This window comes from Schistocerca gregaria, chromosome 2 (genome assembly GCF_023897955.1).
Source record: "Schistocerca gregaria isolate iqSchGreg1 chromosome 2, iqSchGreg1.2, whole genome shotgun sequence".
NCBI classification, from domain to species: Eukaryota; Metazoa; Arthropoda; class Insecta; order Orthoptera; family Acrididae; genus Schistocerca; species Schistocerca gregaria.
The window spans coordinates 1,025,053,165-1,025,073,701 of NC_064921.1; the positions used below are offsets into that span (position 1 = coordinate 1,025,053,165).

The following is a 20,537-nucleotide window of genomic DNA, read 5'->3' on the forward strand; positions in this document are numbered from 1 at the left end:
CGAAGTTCACCTTTGTCACTGATGGCCCCCAGCTGTCTCGGCGCTGGTTTTGGATAGGCTGTGTTACCATGCACAATATACTTTAACCACGGCGGCATGCAAACAGTTTACAAACCTATCCATTTTGCAAGTGCTTCCGTCCTTGGCCCAAAAGCCAATGATGATGCCCTTTTGGACGTCAGATAAATCACTTCGTTTCCGCAGTACGATAAGGACTGCACTGTTTTTCGCGTTCCGCCGACACATTTTATATACCTCCCACTGCTAGCACTGCCACCCACCGTCTGTGTGGGGGTATTGCACGCTGACGTCGAACGTGGAAATGTGGTTGTGCCATGAGCAAACAAAATTGTTCCTGTTTTATTATCCAAAAATCTTTCGGTGAAGTTTCTCCATCTTCGCTGGGTTAATTTACTCTCTCAGAAACTTCTCCGAAACACGTTTGGGTATCAAAACAATAAGAACTGAATTTGCTTAAGGCAGAATGTTATATACATATTATATATTAGAAAGAAAACACGGACAAACAAAGAAACCTTCAACCACAAAATAATAGTTTGAGAAATAGTCCGCTGAGATTACGACGGTTTCAACCATTCCTCAGCTCAAGTTATGTGACCTCTGTCCTACTCAGCACATTATTTGAGATGTGTGCACGTTGGAATTGGTTCTCACTGATCTCCATGAGTTGTAGGCGACGGCTGAGCGATTGTGGATGGCGACAGCTTCTCAGCCTCTTGCCTCGTAGAATTCAATACAGGATTAACGGCGCGGATTTCAGTGCAAAATGGTGTTCCACTCTCTGTATTAAATCGAAATTATCCATCACAAATAGCACTCAGAGCACAAGAGTAGATGACAATATGATAGCGGCATGCACCACCTGTGTTTAATGACTAAGAACTGTGAAATCGGTTACCACTCGCGTGAAGCGAATGTTTCATGAAATACTGGTTATTGGTGTTTTATCATATCATGACACGTTTATTCCAGCTATCGAGACAGGTTGTTGCTTTAATGTTTGACACGCAATAATGAGACGCTTGTCATACTGGTCACCACCAGGTGGTCAGCGCTGTTTCAGGTGTACTCGCCCAGATTTCAGCTGCTCAGTTCTTACCTGCTATCTAAGCGACTCGACCCTTTTCCGAGCTTACAAGTATTATTCCATTTTGCGGATTTTCTAGTGGCTGATGCTTCGCTTAAAAATGGCAGTGTTACGTTCGGCGATATGTAGCGTCTTCGAAAGTGGCGTTTATGTTTGTATACCTGAAATGGCGATTAATTATCTTTTATGGCTTCCTTGACTATCTGCAAAATCTTATACTCACAGAAATAAACTAGGCTGTACTGTAAAGTTTCTTCGTTATTATTTGTCTTTTTATAGTGTATCATTCGCGCGTACAGATTATTTAGAAAGAAAAGTTACGAGTGCGCACTTGGCACGGAAGTTGTATCAGGCACATACTTCGAGGGGAGGTAGTACCGGTGACACTGAACAGAAATCTTTCTTAACAGTATCCGGCACACAGCTGTTTGAAAATCACGGGTTTCAGTCGCATTACCATATTCACGAGAACCCACGTGTGAATACTACAAAGCGACATTAGGCTATTACTAACTATTCTGTATGGTCAGTGACAGTACACCCCTGAAACGTATCTTGGGCGTTGTATCGGTCGCCACGGAGTCATTTCTTGAGCACCGAGGTCACCCGATGTTTCTCCATTAGATTACTGTTTGTGGGATTGGCTTGAAAACAAAGTCTACAAAGTGGGCACAAAGGATGAGCTTCTCGCTCGTATTGTACACGCGCGTGATCAAGTAATAGACCGTCCGAATGAGCTCAGATCAGCAATACAGCAGCTTTCGTCAAGAACTGCAAAAACGCTTAGCGGTAGACGGTGTACTTTTTGAGCATCTTTTGTGAGGAAAAGTACTCCATTAACTGAGACATCAGATCACAATATTTCATTTACAATGATCTACATTTGTCGTGTTTCCCATTATTTTCATTAGTTTCCTCGGAAACTGTTAAAAACAGGACATATGTTCGTATGACGTTTTTTGTTCGGAATCACTAATATTTCACTCCTAAAAGGATGTACTTTCCCTCCTGACTCACCCTGTCTTGTACTACTATTGTAGCGTTTGTTGCTGCTCATTAACTCCACTCGCTGATTGTTGTGCTGATAAAATGAAAACGCGATATATTCTAAACCCGTTTTCTGTTGATGATCTTCTACTGAAGGAGAACGGAATGTATCGTATATTAATTGCGATACAATTAAAAGAGTATTTTGCATTAATACCTTAAACTACAATAATACGAAAATTATAGCACATCAAGTAAAGTGCATATTTACTTAAAGAGCCTTCATTTATATTTAGAAATTAGTGCTGTTGTATGTCGCGCATCGTAATCTTGTCTGGCGAGTTTTTACGTAATGTAATTGAATTCTCTGATTCTTCAGCGATACTTATTAGAACCTACACCTTGTACATGTGTCCGACTGCCAAAATTACCTTTATTGTCGCAGGAACTCAGATTTTAAGAATATGATTAACACCACATACGACGCACAGTGTATACTGTTACACGTTTTCCGTTCGCGTGATGTACATACGCAGCCTACCGTACTTTCCTTCCAAACCGTCGCTATGTTTAGGTGTTAGTGAACAGTGCCACTCTGAAAGAGCCGGGAAGTTATGTTGTTTTCGGCGGAGTAAATGCTCACTTTACCATATTTTGAAGTAATGCAACATAGCTGGAAGTACTATTCACTGCTGCATCTGCATATTGTATTTTTGGTGCTCGTTATTTACTGCAGTGAAATAGAAATATTTAGGGGACAGAAACTGCTCACTTCTAGATCTATTTCAGTAATGAGTCATTTAGCAGTAATGCGAAAATACGTAAACTATATGTAATTTCTGGAAAACAAACTATTTAAATATTCGAATGATTTTGGTGTGTGTGTGTGTGTGTGTGTGTGTGTGTGTGTGTGTGTGTGTGTGAGAGAGAGAGAGAGAGAGAGAGAGAGAGAGAGAGAGAGAGAGAGAGAGAGACAGAGAGACAACAGAATTAAGTACCTGCCGGCCGGAGTGGCCGAGCGGTTCTAGGCGCTTCAGTCTGGAACCGCGCGACCGCTACGGTCGAAGGTTCGAATCCTGCCTCGGGCTTAGATGTGTGTGATGTCCTTAGGTTAGTTAGGTTTAAGTAGTTCTAAGTTCTAGGGGACTGATAAGCTCAGATGTTAAGTCCCATAGTGCTCAGAGCCATTTGAACCATTAGAAGTAAGTACCACTAAGTACTTCTAGTTAGACTAGTTAATAGTGAAAGAAACAGGAAATTGTATTTCAGTTGTCGTTCCCGAATGCTGAAAAGTTCCCCCATATGAGTGGACTGCCAATTCAACGACTGCCGAGGATCGGAGGCCAATTTTTGCAGCCGAAATTCTTGCCAGTATCTTCATTTCATCATTATTATTTAGTGAGGCTGTAACATATCAATATGGACTTTGCTGTCTTATTGGACATAATCAATGTTACTTATTCATGATTGGTGCAGTAAAAAAAAATGGCACTCTGTCTTCAGGCCACGAGTGGCCTACCGGGACCATCCGACCGCCGTGTCATCCTCAGAGGGAGATGCGGATGGGAGGGTCATGGGGTCAGCACACCGCTCTCACAGTCGTTAAGATGGTATTCTTGACCGAAGAAGCTAGTATTCGGTCGAGTAACTCCTCAATTGGCATCACGAGGCTGAGTGCACCCTGAAAAATGGCAACAGCGCATGGCGGCCTGGACGGTCACCCATGCAACTGCCGACCACGCCCGACGGCGCCTAACTTCGGTGATCTCACGGAACCGGTCTAGCCACTGCGGCAAGGGAGTTGCCACGATTCGTGCGGTGGTCGCACCTAATTCGGAGCAGGTGTTTCACCTGATGTTTTAATACTACGAGCTATTTTTAAAAATGAACTTTGCTCGTACTCACCATGAACGCCTGGATCATGACCCCGACGATGCTCTGCAGGCACATGACGAAGATGGCCTCGGGGCACTCCTCGGTGGTGTGCTTGGAGCCGTAGCCGATGGTGTGCTGCGTCTCGACGCTGAAGAGGAAGCACGAGGCGAAGCCGGACACGTCGCGGACGCAGGGCCGCCAGCCGGCGTCGACGTCGGAGAGGTTGCGGCCGAGAGCGGCGGCCACCTTCTCGTTGTGCTCGGGCTCCAGGTCGCCGTGCGACAGCACGATCAGCCACCAGATGACGGCGAACGCCAGCCAGCTCAGCACGAAGTTCATCGCGAAGACGAGCAGCGTCCAGCGCCACTGCGCGTCCACCAGCGTCGTGAAGATGTCCTGCAGGTAGCGGCGCCGGCGCTTCGCCACGTTGCCCTGCACCACGTTGCAGTCGCCGTTCTTGAAGATAACGCGCTTGCGCACCCGACGCGAGCTGAACCGCGTCTGCCGGTATCTGCGGACACGGACGGCCACGCTGTACACGAACTGCGAATCATCTCCAGCTCAAGAAACACGAGGTAAATAATGAACAGCGGAGAGGAGCAGGCACTGATGTGGAGCGTTAAAGCAGCTGCTGCATACAAGTGAACAGTAGAGTCCGGTGCTCAAGAATTATTCTATCACAGTGTGGCTATATATACCGGCTGAGCCGGCCGTGTGGACGTGCGGTTCTAGGCGCTTCGGACTGGAGCCACGTGACCGCTACGGTAACAGGTTCGAATCCTGCCTCGGTCATGGATGTGTGTGATGTCCTTAGGTTAGATAGGTTTAAGTAGCTCTAAGTTCTAGGGGACAGATGACCATAGATGTTGAGTCCCATAGTGCTCAGAGCCATTTGATCCATTTATACCGGGTGATCAAGAAGCCAGTATACATTCGAAAACTGAATAAATCATGGAATAATGTACATAGGTACAAATTGACACACATGCTTGGAATGACATGGGGTTTTATTAGAACAAAATACAATACAAAAGTTCAAAGAATGTCCGACAGATGACGCTTCATCTGATCAGAATAGCAATAATTAGCATAACCACAAAGTAAGACAAAGCAAAGATGATGATCTTTACAGCAAATGCTCAATATGTCCACCATCATTCCTCAACAATAGCTGTAGTCGAGGAATAATGTTGTGAACACCACTGTAAAGCATGTACGGAGTTATGGTGAGGCATTGGCGTTGGATGTTGTCTTTCAGCATCCCTAGAGATATCGGTCGATCACGATACACTTGCGACTTCAGGTAACCCCAAAGCCAATAATCGCACGGACTGAGGTCTGGGGACCTAAGCGGCCAAGCATGACGAAAGTGGCGGCTGAGTACACGATCATCACCAAACGAAGCGCTCAAGAGATCCTTCACGCGTCTAGCAATATGGGGTGGAGCGCCATCCTACATAAACATCGTACGTTCCAGCAGGTGTTTATCAGCCAGGCTGGGGATGATGCGATTCTGTAACATATCGGCGTACCTCTCACCCGTCACGGTAGCAGTTACTAACGCATCCTGTCCAGCGCCATCTGTCGGCCATTTTGTGAACTTTTTTTGTTCTAATAAAACCCCATGTCATTCAAAGCATGTGTGTCAATTTTTACCTCTCTATCCACATTATTCCGTGGTTTATTAAGTTTTCAAATTTTTACTGACTTTTTGATCACCCGGTATATATACAGGGTGTTACAAAAAGGTACGGCCAAACATTCAGGAAACATCCCTCACACACAAATAAAGAAAAGATGTTATGTGGACACGTGTCCGGAAACGCTTAATTTCCATGTTAGAGCTCATTTTAGTTTCGTCAGTATGTACTGTACTTCCTCGATTGACCGCCAGTTGGCCCAATTGAACGAAGGTAATGTTGACTTCGGTGCTTGTGTTGACATGCGACTCATTGCTCTACAGTACTAGCATCAAGCACATCAGTACGTAGCATCAACAGGTTAGTGTTCATCACGAACGTGGTTTTGCAGTCAGTGCAATGTTTACAAATGCGGAGTTGGCAGATACCCATTTGACGTATAGATTAGCACGGGAAATAGCCGTTTGTATGGAGACAGATTTCCAGAACGAAGGTGTCCCGACAGGAAGACGTTCGAAGCAATTGATCGGCGTCTTATGGAACACGGAACATTCCAGCCTATGACTCGCGACTGGGGAAGACCTAGTACGACGAGGACACCTGCAATGGACGAGGCAATTCTTCGTGCAGTTGACGATAACCCTAATGTCAGCGTCAGAGAAGTTGCTGCTGTACAAGGTAACGTTGAACACGTCACTGTATGGAGAGTGCTACGGGAGAACCAGTTGTTTCCGTACCATGTACAGCGTGTGCAGGCAATATCACCAACTGATTGGCCTCCACGGGTACACTTCTGCAAATGGTTCATCCAACAATGTGTCAATCCTCATTTCAGTGCAAATGTTCTCTTTACGGATGAGGCTTCATTCGAACGTGACCAAATTGTAAATTTTCACAATCAACATGTGTGCGCTGACGAGAATCCGCACGCAATTGTGCAATCACGTCATCAACACACATTTTCTGTGAACGTTTGGGCAGGCATTGTTGGTGATGTCTTGATTGACCCCATGTTCTTCCACCTACGCTCAATGGAGCACGTTATCATGATTTCTTACGGGATACTCTACCTGTGCTGCTAGAACATGTTCCTTTACAAGTACGACACAACGTGTGGTTCTTGCACGATGGAGCTCCTGCACATTTCAGTCGAAGTGTTCGTACGCTTCTCAACAACAGATTCGGTGACCGATGGATTGGTAGAGGCGGACGAATTCCGTGGCCTCCACGCTCTCCTGACCTCAAGCCTCTTGACTTTCGTTTATGGGGTCATTTGAAAGCTCTTGTCTATGAAACCCCGGTACCAAATGTAGAGACTCTTCGTGCTCATATTGTGGACGGCTGTGATACAATACTCCATTCTCCAGGGCTGCATCAGCGCATCAGGGATTCCATGCGACGGAGGGTGGATACATGTATCCTCGCTAACGGAGGACATTTTGAACATTTCCTGTAACAAAGTGAAGTCACCCTGGTACGTTCTGTTGCTGTGTGTTTCCATTCCATGATTAATTTGATTTGAAGAGAAGTAATAAAATGAGCCCTAACATAGAAAGTAAGCATTTCCGGACATATGTCTAGATAACATATTTTCTTTCTTTGTGTGTGAGGAATGTTTCCTGAAAGTTTGGCCGTACCTTTTTGTAACACCCTGTATATTACACTGAAGAGTCATTTAAGTTGTTACACCTGTCTAATATCGTGTAGGGCTCTCGCGAGCATGCAGAAGTAACGCAACGTGGCATGGACTCGACTAGTGTCTGGAGTAGTGCCGGAGGGAACTGACACCATGAAACCTGCAGGGCTGTCCATAAATCCTAAAGATTATGAGGGCGTGGAGATCTCTTTTGAACTGCACGTTGCATGGCATCCCAGATATGCTCCAAAACGTTCATGTCTGGGGAGTTCGGTGGCCACTGGAAGTGTTTAAACTCAGAAGAGTGTTCCTGGAGCCGCTCTGTAGACGTGTGGGGTGTCACTTTGTCCTGCTGGAATTTCACAAGTCCGTCGGAATGCACAATGGACATGAATGGATACAGGTAATCAGACAGGATGCTTACGTACGTTGCACGTGTCAGAATCGTATCTAAGCGTGTCACAGGTCTTATATCACTCCAACTGCACACGCCGCACTCCATTACAGAGCCTCCACCAGCTAGAACAGTTCCCTATTGACATGCAGGGTCCGTGGATTCATGAGGCTGTCTCGATACCGGTGCACGTCCATCCGCTCGATAAAATTCGGAACGAGACACGCCTGAGCAGGCAACATGTTTCCAGTGATCAACAATCCAATGCCGGTGTTGACGGACCAGGAGAGGCGTACAGCTTTGTGTCGTGCAGTCATAAAGTGTACACGAGTGGGCCTTCGGCTCCGAAGGCCCATGTCGATGACTTTTCGTTTAGTGGGTCGCACTCTTGTTGGTGGCCCAGCACTGAAATCTGTAGCACTATGCGGAAGGGTTGCACTTCTGTCACCTTGAACGATTGTCTTCAGTCATCCTTGATCCCGTTCCTTCAGGATCTTTTTCCGACTGTAGCGATGACGGAGATTTGACATTTTACCGGATTCCTGATATTCCCGGTACACTCCTGAAACGGTCGTACGGAAAAATTTCAGCTCTATCGCTACCTCGGAGATGCTGTGTCCCGTCGCACGCGCGCCGATTATAACACCACTTTCAAACTCACTCAGATCTTGGTAACTACCATTGTAGCAGCAGTAACCGATCCAACAACTGTGCCAGTCACTTGTCTTATACAGGCATTGCCAACTGCAGCGCCGTCTTCTGCCTGTTCACATATCTCTGTATTTGAACCCACGATGACTGAAGAGAATCGTTCAACGTGACAGTTTGATAATCGGTACCTTAATATGCATCCAGTTCAGTGTGTTAGTTGTTTCTCCTTTGCGTCTAACTGTCTTCCCGCAAACACATCACATAATTTACTGTCCGATATTTTCTGCATGGGTGTAACTGCTCCACAAAGTGGACTGTGCCTTTCGGTATACAGTATCGGTTCTGCGTCCATGCGTCCGCACTTCAATATCTGACCTGCTCCGCGGAGGAAAATAACCACTAGTGGCTTGCTTGTGGCATGCGTACTTGAAAGTACTAACCAGCCTAAAAATGTACTACTCCTAATAGCTGTAGTTATTAGTCCCCAAATGAAGGCTGGCCGCGGTGGTCTCGCGGTTGTAGGCGCTCAGTCCGGAGTCGCGCGACTGCTACGGTCGCAGGTTCGACTCCTGCCTCGGGCATGGATGTGTGTGATGTCCTTAGGTTACTTGGGTTTAAGTAGTTCTAAGTTCTAGGGGACTGATGACCTAAGATGTTAAGTCCCATAGTGCTCAGAGCCATTTGAACCCAAATGAAGTAAATAATGACGTAATGTTCTTCAGTACTATTTAGGTCGACAAACTCAGCATTGCCCGGTATTCAAATCACCAAATATCTGTTAGAAACGAAATCAAAAAATGATCTGTACTTGTAGTGAAGTACTAGAAAAGTTTCATTCCATCTAATCGTGAAAATACCTTTGAAATTATGAAATAGTCGTACAGTCATACCTCATGAATAGTAGTAGATAGGTGGTTTTTACCCCCACAGCGATTGTTGCTGCCTGACTGTAAGGGATGTGTGTACGAAGTTTGGTTGACATTTGTTCAGTGGTGTAGGAGGAGATGTGTAACATACACAAACACAAACATATGTACGGCCATTTTTATACTATGTATGGTTATCTACTTTGTGGCAGGCTACTAAATATTTTTGTAAACCTGGAATGACCTTTGTTTGCATCGACAGCTGCATCTATACTTTGGAAATCACTTTGATGTGCATGATAAAAGGTATTTTTCACTGTATTATGGTTTCTTCCCGCTCCTTTTGTCGATTCAGCGTTGGAAGAAAACCCTCTTTGTGCTTTTGTAAGAGCTGTTGCATGCCTACTGTTATCTGCACGATCTGCAAGGACAGATACGTAGGAGCCTGAAAAATATTCGTAGCTTCTAACCACAATAAGTTTTTGAAATTTTCGAAGCAGGTTCTCTTGAGATTTACGGCGTCGCCGTCGAGTTTCTACCAATCGGATTTTTCGACATTTCCGTTCCGCTCTTTCGCCAGTCAAACAGCCGGCCACCATTCGCCCACCCTTCTTTCTACACGGGCGATGTGTCGTGTTCGCACATTGTCTTTGATAGTTGTACTCTTTGACTCAGCATGCGCTAGCTGGTGAGCGTTACCTTACCTGACGCGTCTCGCTTGGCGGCTGGATTCCTCGCGACTCGCCTGGCGACAAGAGCTTGGCTACTTGGTGGCCACACCGGAGCATCGATGCTCGCTTGCACAGTGGAAATGTCTCTTCCAAGTCTGAGTTAGAAAATGTACGAACAACTTCTGGAGTTTCAAAGCACATTTTTGGGTCATTTACACATGAGTGCAAAATCGTTGGACGTCTTTCTCACCGCCATTACAGAAAAACTACAAAAACTAAATACGAATTACAGAGCTAGTATACTTCCACGTAGTGGAGACAAAGCTGATGATATTGTTACAAGCTCTTCGCGCCTTTTTAAACAGTTACAGTTTTTTAAAAAAATACGGAACAAAAATCACAATACAAATAAAATAATTAATGTAGAATTATGAAACTTCTGGAACACATTTGTCTACGTAACATGTTTAAGATATCGATATCTCAAGATCACAGACTGATGTAAGTGCGAGATGAGCCATTTCATATGTGAAATGCTGGTACATTAATAACCGGTGTAATCGCCAGAACGTTGAATGCAAGCTCGGAAACGTACGTGTACTGTGTTGTACGGATGTCAATTTGTGGGATGGAGTTCCATGTCTGTTGCATACGATCGGTCTATGCAGGCACGGTCCACGCAGTTGTGAATGATGCTGGAGCTGTCGTCCGATGATGTCACATATGTGCTCTATTGGAGATAGATCTGGTGATCGAACAGGCCCAGGCAACAAATCGACACACTTGAAGCATGTCCGGTTACGACAGCGGTATGGATTGTTCTTATCAGAATCGACAGCAAACGAACGCCGAAAACGATAGTTCAGGTTTACATGTCGACGTCGCAAGCGGAAGATGAACAGTTAGAAAAAGAATATGAGGATACTGAAAGTGTAATACAGTATTTCAGTGAGTTATTAGCCAACAGTGGGGTATACAAAATCACCTGTTCTGATTGTAACAAATTTGGCATTGGTCACTCAGGCAGAGACATATCAACTAGGCTGGCTGAACATGAACGCACCTGGAGGTTGCAGAATTCAGACTCTGCATTTACTGAGTATGTACTGAGTGAGGGTCCCAACAACCTGCCAGTGTCCCGTGTATTTCACTTAGCAAACAAAGGCCATAAACTCAACCTACTGGAAGCCCTGGAAATTAACAAACATCTTGCTCACAGTCCAGATCTCATCCTAAATGACCAGACACATCTCAACACTTCCCCTCTCCTAAACTTCATATAATCATCTTTGTTGTTCATTACTTCTCACGCTCTCTCTTCCTACATATTCTCATTTTCCTGTGTTAATTAAGCTGTTTTGTTTTGTTGAAGTTGTCTTTGTATTCCACATAGGCTGTAGTTTCAATAGTTAAGGGTTTCCTTTTAACTTGTACTTGTATTACTGTCCATGTTTAACTCCCCTTGTAGTTGTGTCATCAAATACTGTTCATATTTTACTTTGCTCATTTATTTAATGAAAACTGTTACACAGCCACTGCATTGATTATAATGTTAATGTTAAAATGCAGTACCATCACACTCTCAAACTTAAGGTTCCCTCAAACACCTCCATTTTCCTGCATTTATTTATTTCTGTTTACTTATTGATACTGCTTAAGTTCCTTATTTATTCTGTATTTACGTTTATAACTGTCTCTTCTTTTAATTTGTTGGGTATCACTCTCCATGTTTCATACCTCCTGATGCAGTCTTGTTTAGTACTAATTTTATTTTATTGTATTAGGTTTGTTTATTAATAGAAACTGTTATGTAGGCATGCTATTCCTATTTTGTGCTAAAGGTTTTCCTGTCTATTCCATTGATATTTATATACTGTTCAGTTTTTACTTTTTCATAGCAAAAATGTTACTGTATGTTTCTACTTCAATGTAGATGTGTTACTTCTCTTAAAATGTTGTTTGCTAACATTTAACTTCTTTGGTGATAATACTCAGTAAATGTCTGAAGATCGCATTGTAAGCCGAAAACCGGTTAAGAATAAAAGTAATATTGTAAACAAAAGCAAACTGGTGCTTCTAATTTATTATTATTAGTGTAGTAATATTCAGCTTAACGTTTCATTAGGCTGCGGTAGTTAACGATATCTGTTATAAAAGATACACGGCCTACAATTCTCCTTCAAATTTAACCAAAAGAAATACTGTCTATAATCAAGAAGTCCATTTTCCGTACTTTAGGTAAGTATTAATTTTTTTTAATCTCTCTTTCCAAGCGCAAAAACTCTTTATACGGGGTCCTCAGTTTTCATGATTTGCCAACTATTGATCTGGATGGCCTTCCTCTCACCACAGTTGGTCAATCTAAGGAAATCGTGTGTGCCTCCTGTCTCTGAGTTGTGCAAAGTTTGTTCTGTATGTCGCCGTACTTTTAACTGTTCGTATATCTTATTTACTATGCAGGAAATTGAGAACCAGCCCTACATCTGCCTAAATGAGAGTGGATAATCGCCCAAAAACCAATCTCTGGATAACTGGTGAACTAGGACAATCTCCTTGTCTCACTATCTAGCGTGCTTCGCGCTAAGCTACTTGAACAAGCCAGTAAGAAGTTTCGGAAGTATTAGCAATTTATAGCAATTAATGTTGCTGGGGTTCAGTACATTGTAATATGCTGTTGATGAAATAGTAACAGTCGTACCCAACGTTTGGATGCTATAAAGAAGTAAAACACCCAAATATAACCTATGATAACTTCCATGATGCATGTTTTATGTTGGAAAATAATCAACAAATAAATAAAATAAACTATTAGTTTGTTTTTTAATCCTGCCTCAGTCAGCAAAGAGATGAAGACTCGAGCTGTCTTACATCATCTGTTTTCATTCAATTACTGCGAATGTTGCTCCAGCTGCGAACGAAGCAGTTATTCCTGCCATCGCTCCGATAATAACTCTCCTTATATCACATGATCTCGTCGTCTGTTACCACCTGTTGCTCCCACATCCTTTCCAACTACAACAGCTGCCAAGCTTTCAGACTTGGGCTTCCGTATTATTCTATGCCGTGTGTTCAAAACACAACTTTCAAAACTTATTAATTTTCTGTGTTTAGGTGCCTAAATAGTCTTGTCACAACTCGATACTCACTACATGCAATCCTCTTTTCCACTTCCGCTCAAAAAATTCGCAAGTAAGAATGAAGGGCGTGTGCACAGTTCGTCCTATCCTGTCACACCTGGGTTTAATGCACGGCACAAAGACAAAAAATTAGTAGAAAATGGATTTCTTTGTGTTAGAATATGTCAAATTTATTTATTGTAATTATACTCGTCACTGTTCGTATGTAGCGATCAAATGTTCGATTCCCGATGGAAATGTGGGGAAATATGAATTTTCTGACTGTTGGACGATTTGGAAAACGATCTTCTAACATTTGTAAGCACTGACAATATGATGTTTGTGACCAGTGAGAAGCGGATGGGCAACGACAGGGTGCCGTACGAATGTATTATCGTAAAACAATTTCGCCAAAGGTAGCAATGACATTCTTTGAAAAGTTTTATGAGACTGTAAACCTTACTCAAGGAAAGATAACCGCTTCCTCGGTCGCTCGATGTTTTTGTTTGGTCCCGCTGGTTGTTCAGTTTCACTGTCTTCATTATTGCTGTGTACCTCTATAAAGTCGAGGTAATGTTTCCATCTCTCTCGAAAATTCGTTGTTTTATCTTAAATGTTGTTGTTGTTGTCTTCAGTCCTGAGACTGGTTTGATGCAGCTCTCCATGCTACTCTATCCTGTGCAAGCTGCTTCATCTCCCAGTACCTATTGCAACCTACATCCTTCTGAATCTGCTTAGTGTACTCATCTCTCGGTCTCCCTCTACGATTTTTACCCTCCACGCTGCCCTCCAACGCTAAATTTGTGATCCCTTGATGCCTCAAAACATGTCCTACCAACCGATCCCTTCTTCTAGTCAAGTTGTGCCACAAACTTCTCTTCTCCCCAATCCTATTCAATACCTCCTCATTAGTTACGTGATCTATCCACCTTATCTTCAGTATTCTTCTGTAGCACCACATTTCGAAAGCTTCTATTCTCTTCTTGTCCAAACTAGTTATCGTCCATGTTTCACTTCCATACATGGCTACACTCCAAACAAATACTTTCAGAAACGACTTCCTGATACATAAATCTATATTCGATGTTAACAAATTTCTCTTCTTCAGAAACGCTTTCCTTGCCATTGCCAGTCTACATTTTATATCCTCTCTACTTCGACCATCATCAGTTATTTTACTTCCTAAATAGCAAAACTCCTTTACTACTTTAAGTGTCTCATTTCCTAATCTAATTCCCTCACCATCACCCGATTTAATTTGACTACATTCCATTATCCTCGTTTTGCTTTTGTTAATGTTCATTTTATATCCTCCTTTCAAGACACTGTCCATTCCGTTCAACTGCTCTTCCAAGTCCTTTGCTGTCTCTGACAGAATTACAATGTCATCGGCGAACCTCAAAGTTTTTACTTCGTCTCCATGAATTTTAATACCTACTCCAAATTTTTCTTTTGTTTCCTTTACTGCTTGCTCAATATACAGATTGAATAACATCGGGGAGAGGCTACAACCCTGTCTCACTCCTTTCCCAACCACTGCTTCCCTTTCATGCCCCTCGACTCTTATTACTGCCATCTGGTTTCTGTACAAATTATAAATAGCCTTTCGCTCCCTGTATTTTACCCCTGCCACCTTTAGAATTTGAAAGAGAGTATTCCAGTCAACATTGTCAAAAGCTTTCTCTAAGTCTACAAATGCTAGAAACGTAGGTTTGCCTTTCCTTAATCTTTCTTCTAAGATAAGTCGTAAGGTCAGTATTGCCTCACGTGTTCCAACATTTCGACGGAATCCAAACTGATCCTCCCCGAGGTCTGCATCTACCAGTTTTTCCATTCGTCTGTAAAGAATTCGCGTTAGTATTTTGCAGCCGTGGCTTATTAAACTGATAGTTCGGTAATTTTCACATCTGTCAGCACCTGCTTTCTTTGGGATTGGAATTATTATATTCTTCTTGAAGTCTGAGGGTATTTCGCCTGTCTCATACATCTTGCTCACCAGCTGGTAGAGTTTTGTCATGACTGGCTCTCCCAAGGCCGTCAGTAGTTCTAATGGAATGTTGTCTACTCCGGGGGCCTTGTTTCGACTCAGGTCTTTCAGTGCTCTGTCAAACTCTTCACGCAGTATCGTATCTCCCATTTCGTCTTCATCTACATCCTCTTCTATTTCCATAATATTGTCCTCAAGTACATCGCCCTTGTATAAACCTTCTATATACTCCTTCCACCTTTCTGCCTTCCCTTCTTTGCTTAGAACTGGGCTGCCATCTGAGCTCTTGATATTCATACACGTGGTTCTCTTCTCTCCAAAGGTCTCTTTAATTTTCCTGTAGGCCGTATCTATCTTACCCCTAGTGAGATAAGCTTCTACATCCTTACATTTGTCCTCTAGCCATCCCTGTTTAGCCATTTTGCACTTCCTGTCGATCTCATTTTTGAGACGTTTGTATTCCTTTTTGCCTGCTTCATTTACTGCATTTTTATATTTTCTCCTTTCATCAATTAAATTCAATATTTCTTCTGTTACCCAAGGATTTCTAGCAGCCCTCGTCTTTGTACCTACTTTATCCTCTGCTGCCTTCACTACTACATCCCTCAGCGCTACCCATTCTTCTTCTACTGTATTTCTTTCCCCTATTCCTGTCAATTGTTCCCTTATGCTCTCTTTGAAACTCTGTACAACCTCTGGTTCTTTCAGTTTATCCAGGTCCCATCTCCTTAATTTCCCACATTTTTGCAGTTTCTTCAGTTTTAATCTACAGGTCATAACCAATAGATTGTGGTCAGAGTCCACATCTGCCCCTGGAAATGTCTTACAACTTAAAACCTGGTTCCTAAATCTCTGTCTTACCATTATATAATCTATCTGATACCTTTTAGTATCTCCAGGGTTCTTCCACGTATACAACCTTCTTTCATGATTCTTAAACCAAGTGTTAGCTATGATTAAGTTGTGCTCTGTGCAAAATTCTACTAGGCGGCTTCCTCTTTCATTTCTTAGCCCCAATCCATATTCACCTACTATGTTTCCTTCTCTCCCTTTTCCTACACTCGAATTCCAGTCACCCATTACTATTAAATTTTCGTCTCCCTTCACTATCTGAATAATTTCTTTTATTTCATCGTACATTTCTTCAATTTCTTCGTCATCTGCAGAGCTAGTTAGCATATAAACTTGTACTACTGTAGTAGGTGTGGGCTTCGTATCTATCTTGGCCACAATAATGCGTTCACTATGCTGTTTGTAGTAGCTTACCCGCATTCCTATTTTCCTATTCATTATTAAACCTACTCCTGCATTACCCCTATTTGATTTTGTGTTTATAACCCTGTAGTCACCTGACCAGAAGTCTTGTTCCTCCTGTCACCGAACTTCACTAATTCCCACTATATCTAACTTTAACCTATCCATTTCCCTTTTTAAATTTTCTAACCTACCTGCCCGATTAAGGGATCTGACATTCCACGCTCCGATCCGTAGAACGCCAGTTTTCTTTCTCCTGATAACGACATCCTCCTGAGTAGTCCCCGCCCGGAGATCCGAATGGGGGACTATTTTACCTCCGGAATATTTTACCCAAGAGGATGCCATCATCATTTAATCATACAGTAAAGCTGCATGTCCTCGGGAAAAATTACGGCTGTAGTTTCCCCTTGCTTTCAGCCGTTCGCAGTACCAGCACAGCAAGGCCGTTTTGGTTAATGTTGCAAGGCCAGATCAGTCAATCATCCAGACTGTTGCCCCTGCAACTACTGAAAAGGCTGCTGCCCCTCTTCAGGAATCACACGTTTGTCTGGCCTCTCAACAGATACCCCTCCGTTGTGGTTGCACCTACGGTACGGCCATCTGTATCGCTGAGGCACGCAAGCCTCCCCACCAACGGCAAGGTCCATGGTTCATGGGGGGAGGTTTATCTTAAATAGCGCAAATATTTAGCAATTCGCAGATTTTTTTTTTTACATGTTATCCTGTGTTTTGCGTTACAAGTGTCATCCCCCTCCGAATCCTGTATTAGCAGTTCTTGTTTGTTACCTATCACCCAGACTTCACTTTCGTAGTGTAGAGATAGTGCTGTCATTGGTCTTTTAAAAAAAATTATTAAGCTCGTTGCACTTCTCATTTTCTTTTTTCTTTGCTTATAGTTCCTTATAGCAGTAGATAACTGTACTCGTGAATTCTTTGTATCATTATTTCTAATGGTTGATACGGGCTTAATCACTTGTCCTCCAATATATCCGTACAAGGGAACTCTGAAAACTTCTACAGCGGCATCTTGACGATTGTGTCAGCAACTTCAGCATGCTCATCCACCAAGGCATACCAACGCCCTTCCATCACCACTCTTGCCCGTGAGCAGTACGCTCTGTGGAGAGTACAGCAGACAGGAGAAGGAAGATGGGAAACCTGGCACCAAGAACTGCTATGTTTCATCAGAAGAAGACAATACATAGAAAAGACCCTAAGGAGGTAGTTCCATACAGAAGAGCCCCCCCCCCCCTCCCGGTTAGTAAAGTATTGGACTGACGAATGGAGCAATTTAAAGAAACAGGGAGCACAGCAGAAGATATTCAGAGCGACCAAGCACCTCTGGGGAGAGTCCTGTGTTAGAAGTTCTATACAGTCATTTCGTCGCCGACACTGACTGCAGTTGGCTCGAAAGCTCAGCACGTTAAAAAAAAAAAGAGTCGACAGAATTTGAAAGATGTTATGTGGCATCCGCACAGAATCGCTAAAGAAAAAAAGACGAAGAAACAGATTGAAAGAAAGAAAAAAAAAGTGGTTAGCATCACAACCCCTAGATCGCATGGATCCCCTTCCTTTCCCGGCCGGGTCAGAGATTTTCTTCGCTCGGGGACTGAGTGTTTGTGGTGTCCTAGGAATTGCATTCATTTCATATTCATCTCAAGACGTGCAAGTCACCAAAGTGGCATCAAAGAGAAAGACCTGCGCTAGGCGGTCGAACGACCCAAGACTATCATTTCATTTCATTTCAGAACTATCGTGCAAATTTATTTTCCTAGTTCACAATAAAACGTATTTAATTTAAACATTATATAATTCACAATAGGTTTCACCTTGTTAAAGAGTAAAAGTTACTCCGAAAACTACACACACACAAAAAAGAATGTGAGCTGTGCACAGACTGTCCAGACCTTTCCTCCTGTCGTGTAACTTCAACGGATCAGAATCGATAATCGTTAGATTTCTCGGAATCAATTTTCATGTTTGTAACGGGCTTGACATTATCTACACAAGATCCCACACTATTTTGATTTTATACTGAGATGTGTGTCTCCTACTTGCGGAGTTTCTACTTTTAGCTTCTCTTGTAACATTTCCTAAGAACTTTCAGTATTTACTGCATCAAGTTATAGCAGATCGCTCCGTGTACCTCAAAACAATTCACGCCTTGTTATAAACGAAGTTCTTCTGCACTGTTTTATCCATTCGCGCTGCCTGGGGTTGTTTTATAGCGAAAGGCATCTTTCTTGGAATAACCCATGCCAAAGATGGTACACGGGTGGAAAAGAGTCGAACTTTCTCGATAGTATCGAAAACGATATGCGTCAGCAAGGTGTGGCTCGCTAGCAGACAAAGACGACCCTCAAAGCTAAAGCAGGTATGAAAGGCAAGGCAGAAAATTGCTGTTCCAGACATTTTCTGTAGAGAGCATTTTGCCAGAACAGAACGCATCCTACCTACAGTATCGTCGATTAGGACATAGATTCTGACGAATGGGAACTCCAACACGCGGAAGAAATGCCTTCGCTTAAGAATAACGGTGAAGGTGCATGTCAGCGGAAGCTTGTCGTAGGTAATTATTGGAGATTGTGTATGTGTCTTTATTGTTTGAGTATTGCAGTTGTCAGCTTTAATTATAACCTGCTTCCATGTGCTTTCTCACTGTAAGTAAACCATTGTTTGTTGATGTACTACGCACAAAGCTTTTTTCTATTGATTTCAGTATTCAGTGAGGTGACAAAAGCCATCGGACAGCGACATGCACATACATACATGGCTGTGGTATTGAGTGCACCAGGTTGGTTATTTGATTCGGGGGAGGGGACCAAACATCGAGGTCATCAGCCTCATCGTATTAGGGGAGTATGAGGAAGGAAGTCAGCGGTGCCCTCTCAAAGGAACTATCCCGGCAATTGCCTGATGTGATTTAAGGAAATCACGGAAAACCTAAATTAGGATGGCCGGACGCGGGTTTGAACTGCTGTCTTCCCGAATGAGAGTCCAGTGTGCTAAGCGCTGCGTCACTTCGCTCGATGCGTAAACCAGGCTCAAAAGGTCAGTCCATTGTCGGAGCCGTCATTTGTCCTCAGGTGATTCATTTGAAGGGTTTCCGACACGATTATGGTCGTACGACGGCAATTAAAGGACTTTGAACGCGGAATAGTAGTTGGAGCTAGAGGCATGGGACATTCCATTCCGGAAAACGTTAGGGAATTCGACATTCGATGCAAGACTGTGCCGACAATACCAAATTCCAGGCATTACTTCTCACCACGGTCAGCGCTGTGTCGACGCCCTCTACTTAACGACCGAGAGCAGAGGCGTTTGCGTAGAGTTGTCAGTGCTAACAGACAAGCAACACTGCGTCAAATAACCGCAAAAATCAATCTGGGACGTGCGACGGTCTTATTCGTTACGATAGTGCGGCGAAACGTGGCGTTAATTGGCTAGTAGCAGACGACCGATGCGAGTGCCTTTGCTAACAGCGCGACTTCGCCTGCTGCGCCTCTTTTGGGCTCGTGACCATATCGTTTGGACTCCAGACGACTGGAAAGCTGTGGCCTGCTCAGATAAGTCCCGATTTCAGTTGGTAATAGCTGTGGTGCAGACACCACGAAGCCATGGACCCAAGTTGTCAACAAGGCACTGTGCAAGCTGTTGATGGCTCTGTAATGGTGTGAGCCGTGTTTACATAGAATCGACTGGATTCTCTGATCCAACTAAACCGATCATTGACTGGAATCGGTTATGTTCGGCTACTTGGAGAACATTTGCAGCCATTCGTGGATTTCATGTTCCCAAACAACGATGGAATTTTTATGGATGTCAATGCGCCGTTTCACTGGACCACAATTGTTCGCGATTGGTTTGGAGAACATTATGGACGATTAGAGCGCCTGTCATGTTTCCCATCGAAAACTTATGGGTTATAATCGAGAGGTCAGTTCGTGCACAAAATCCTGCAGCGGCAACACTTTCGCAATTATGGAGGGCTGTGGAGGCAGAATGGCTTAGTATTTCTGGAGCGGACTTCCAACGACTTGTTGAGTCAATGACATTGTCACCTTAGTGTAATACTGTTTCAACAATAGCTAATAAATGTAACACGACAAAAAAATCAATGAACTACAAAGAGCAAGTTGTAGGATTTAATTCTCTCTTTCATATCGCTTCTCCTAATGATTTGTGCGTATGAAAAAATGCTTCAAATTGCTCTGAGCACTATGCGACTAAACTTCTGAGGAAATCAGTCGCCTAGAACTTAAAACTACTTAAACCTAACTAACCTAAGGACATCACACACATTCATGCCCGAGGCAGGATTCGAACCTACAACCGTAGCGGTCGCGCGG

The 20,537-nt window shown here is 43.4% G+C and overlaps 1 protein-coding gene across 6 annotated transcripts in view; it reads right to left on the reverse strand.

The window, feature by feature from the left end:
• The window catches only part of LOC126335539 (inward rectifier potassium channel 4-like), a 1,139,778-nt gene that overhangs the window by 389,360 nt on the left and 729,881 nt on the right, over window positions 1-20,537 (reverse strand). For all 6 annotated transcript variants that reach the window (XM_049998924.1, XM_049998921.1, XM_049998925.1 and 3 more), the window contains one exon: window positions 4,001-4,481. In XM_049998924.1, the coding sequence (XP_049854881.1) occupies window positions 4,001-4,481 (481 nt within the window). The remainder of the gene's footprint in view (window positions 1-4,000; window positions 4,482-20,537) is intronic.